Genomic DNA, 2,931 nt, shown 5'->3' on the forward strand with positions numbered 1-2,931 from the left:
ACAGCAATATGGATGCCATCAGGTGAAGGGCAGAGGAAGGTCACCTCATGTTTCTGCCCCTGCAGGATCAGGACCTAGACAAAAAGAGAGAAACAGAGATGCATGAAATCTGGAGACAATCTGAGGTGGCAGGAGCTCATAAAGTTGTTTCAAACTGAAATGTTTGTGGGAAACTTCAAAATCTCACCTTCTCTCCTTTTCGGATATCCCAGATGAAGACCTGTTCACATGCAGCCACAGCAACGTAGCGCCCCCTCTCCCCTCCTCGCAGGGTCACGTATGCAATGTTAGCTTTCTGACTGCCGATAACTCCAAACACTGCACTGGCAACATAGCGCAGATACTGCTTGGTCAACCCCATGACCAGCAGCCTCAATCGGACAACTGGACCCTTTATAATAACAACGAGAGAGCCATGATAATCAGACTAAAAGACAGTTATGCTTTGACTAAAACAAAATAAACTAGTCAAGAGAGTCTAGTGAAACTCAAAACAAATGGCTAGGCTGCTCCTAACCACTCCTTGAGACTCCCATCACGTCCCGTTTCTTGGCGATGATGTAAACTATGGATGCCTGGTTGTAACAAACTATACAAAATGCAGTCTCTGGTATGAAGCACGCAGGCGGGACTATTTTACAGACTGTACTTCGACAACACAGAATCAGAATCAGCTTTATTGGCCAGATGTGTCGGACACACGAGGGATTTGACTCTGGTACATCGGCTCTCAGTGTGCATGTAGACAGGGTAGAGACGCTGGAATAGTAACAGAAGGGATGTGTAGATTCATAGCAACTTGTATGACAAATGTTTTGAGAATATTGCTTTGTCGATACACCTAATTAAATACATATAAGCGCATTAGGCACTTAGAGTGAAATAATATGTTGTATTAAATTGTTAATATATCGTTGTAATATTAATTTACTGCAGGCCATATAATGTGTTTGTCGTGATCTTATAATATCAAAGACTTCTTTATTACACACTTCGAGATAATTGTTTTAGTAGCCCAAGTTGTGCAGGAACCCCTGTATAATACAAATCAAGTACGCATAGCTTGCGGTTCTGAAACCCACGTGGTGAGGCTCTCGGGTAGATGTAATTAATAATATTAGATATATGGTAAATGTATGCCTGGAACTATTATACATGAAGTCAACATCTCTATCTTTTATACAACGCGTTTTATGTTCATTTAGCTTCTGTTCTTACCTCTTAGGCTAGGTACCTGCTAATGCGTGCTGACCGGTGTCGTTTCCTGCTTTTTCAGACCCAACAAATCGAGCAAAAAAAGCAGTGTGCAGATCTTTTAAAATGTGATTTGTTATAGAATAAACCATTCGACATACAATTATTACTGAAACCATCATGTTTCGTGTGAAAGTGCAAAATATTTTAGGGTTCCATTTTTTTAAATTTGTTAACTGTAATAATTGTGAGATTTTTTCTTATTGTTTGGACAAAAACGTGTGACGATCATTTCTCGTTATTTTCTGTATTTTTACGAACCAGTCAATCAATTGATTGCATAATTGAAAACATAATCTCAGAAACTGAATCCACAATGAATATAATCGTTAGTTGCATCACTGCACTAAGCCATTTAAAATCTGCAAACATATTAATGCATTCTAATAATAATCTAATAATAAACGCTATAATAGTCATATTGATTACACATTCTTATGCTTATCACATGCTTATTTCTTATAACATTCAGTTCTGCGTGGAGTATTTTTACTTTTAGTATTTTAAAGTCATTTTGCTGATTATACTTTCGGTTGTTTTTGAGTATTTGTACAGAGAAGTGGTAATACGTTTGTTGTGGTTTTGCTCAATTGCTCTCTTTCTGTTACTTTTGTCTGCAATCCCAGAAGAAATACAACTCGATTAGTTGTAGCCTCCACTTTACTGACCAGTGAAGTAATGGTTATATTTTGTTGTACAGTTCTATTTATTGTATTGGTGGTCAGGGCTGTCTGGTCCACAGTTACAGCAAAAAATTGAAGCGACTACTAAACTAGTTCAGCGGAAGTGTTATTAGTCAGCTGATTAGGAACAGATGATGCTAAATAAAGACAACAGGAAAAGTACCGGAAATTAAACAAAATAAAAGCCTGTATTATTTTGTCATGACATGACTACACTAATGCCCATGTTTAACTAGGTTATGGTGTTTATGTTAACGCAACTGGGATCAGTGCTAAACAAAGTCAAACTATGTAAAGATCTGCCATTCTGTACTTACAATTGTATATGCCTTGTATGAGAGAGAGTTTGTAAGCTTACATTTCACCTTTGACGGACTGCTGTTTCCTGCGGTAAACCGTACTCATTTCCTGTTTTCAGTATTTGCACTGTGTTGTGCTTCCAGATGGTTTAGGTAGTGATGTGACGTTCGTATCGAGGCTTCGAAGCGTGTGCCGAGTAGGGGAGGGGGCGTTTCCGCGATGCGCGTATCGAGGCTTGCGTCGTTTAGGGGAGGAGCTGAAATGATGACGTCAGAAGCCTCGCTGCCCGGTAGTGATGGGAAGTTCGGCTCTTTTCAGAGAGCCGGCTCTTTTGGCTCAGCTCCCAAAGAAGAGCCGGCTCTTTCGACTCCTGAACGGCTCTTAATTTAGGATTTTTGTGTAAACCTTTATTTTACCATTACTTTGCAAAAATTAATGGTTTGTGTGTTGAAAACCCTTTCATGTGCAGTGTTTTTATGAGAAGCCTTATAATTGCCTAATTTTGTGCATTTATTCTCTTACAAAACAGTCCATCACCTTCACCAGGCGTGGAAAGACTAAGGCCTTGGCCTGCCACCAGCTCAGTGGGTCTTCTGCTCGTTGGATGATGGGCTCCTCAAGATAAGACCTCACCTCCATTACAGCATCAGCTGTAGGATTTCTCCTTGCAGCATCTCCTGTAGCTCTTTCATCA

At 39.8% G+C, this 2,931-nt stretch overlaps 1 protein-coding gene across 1 annotated transcript in view; it reads right to left on the reverse strand.

Annotated features, from left to right (window-relative positions):
- wdr3 (WD repeat domain 3) overlaps positions 1–1,315 on the reverse strand; it is a 13,828-nt gene extending 12,513 nt beyond the window's left edge. The window contains 3 exon segments of the mRNA XM_020588968.1: positions 1–74; positions 188–391; positions 1,219–1,315. Coding sequence (XP_020444624.1) covers positions 1–74; positions 188–361 — 248 coding nt within the window. The 5' untranslated portion in view covers positions 362–391; positions 1,219–1,315.
- Between the last annotated feature and the right edge of the window lie 1,616 nt (positions 1,316–2,931).

Source organism: Monopterus albus, unplaced genomic scaffold (genome assembly GCF_001952655.1).
Source record: "Monopterus albus unplaced genomic scaffold, M_albus_1.0 scaffold696.1, whole genome shotgun sequence".
In the NCBI taxonomy this organism is placed as follows: Eukaryota; Metazoa; Chordata; class Actinopteri; order Synbranchiformes; family Synbranchidae; genus Monopterus; species Monopterus albus.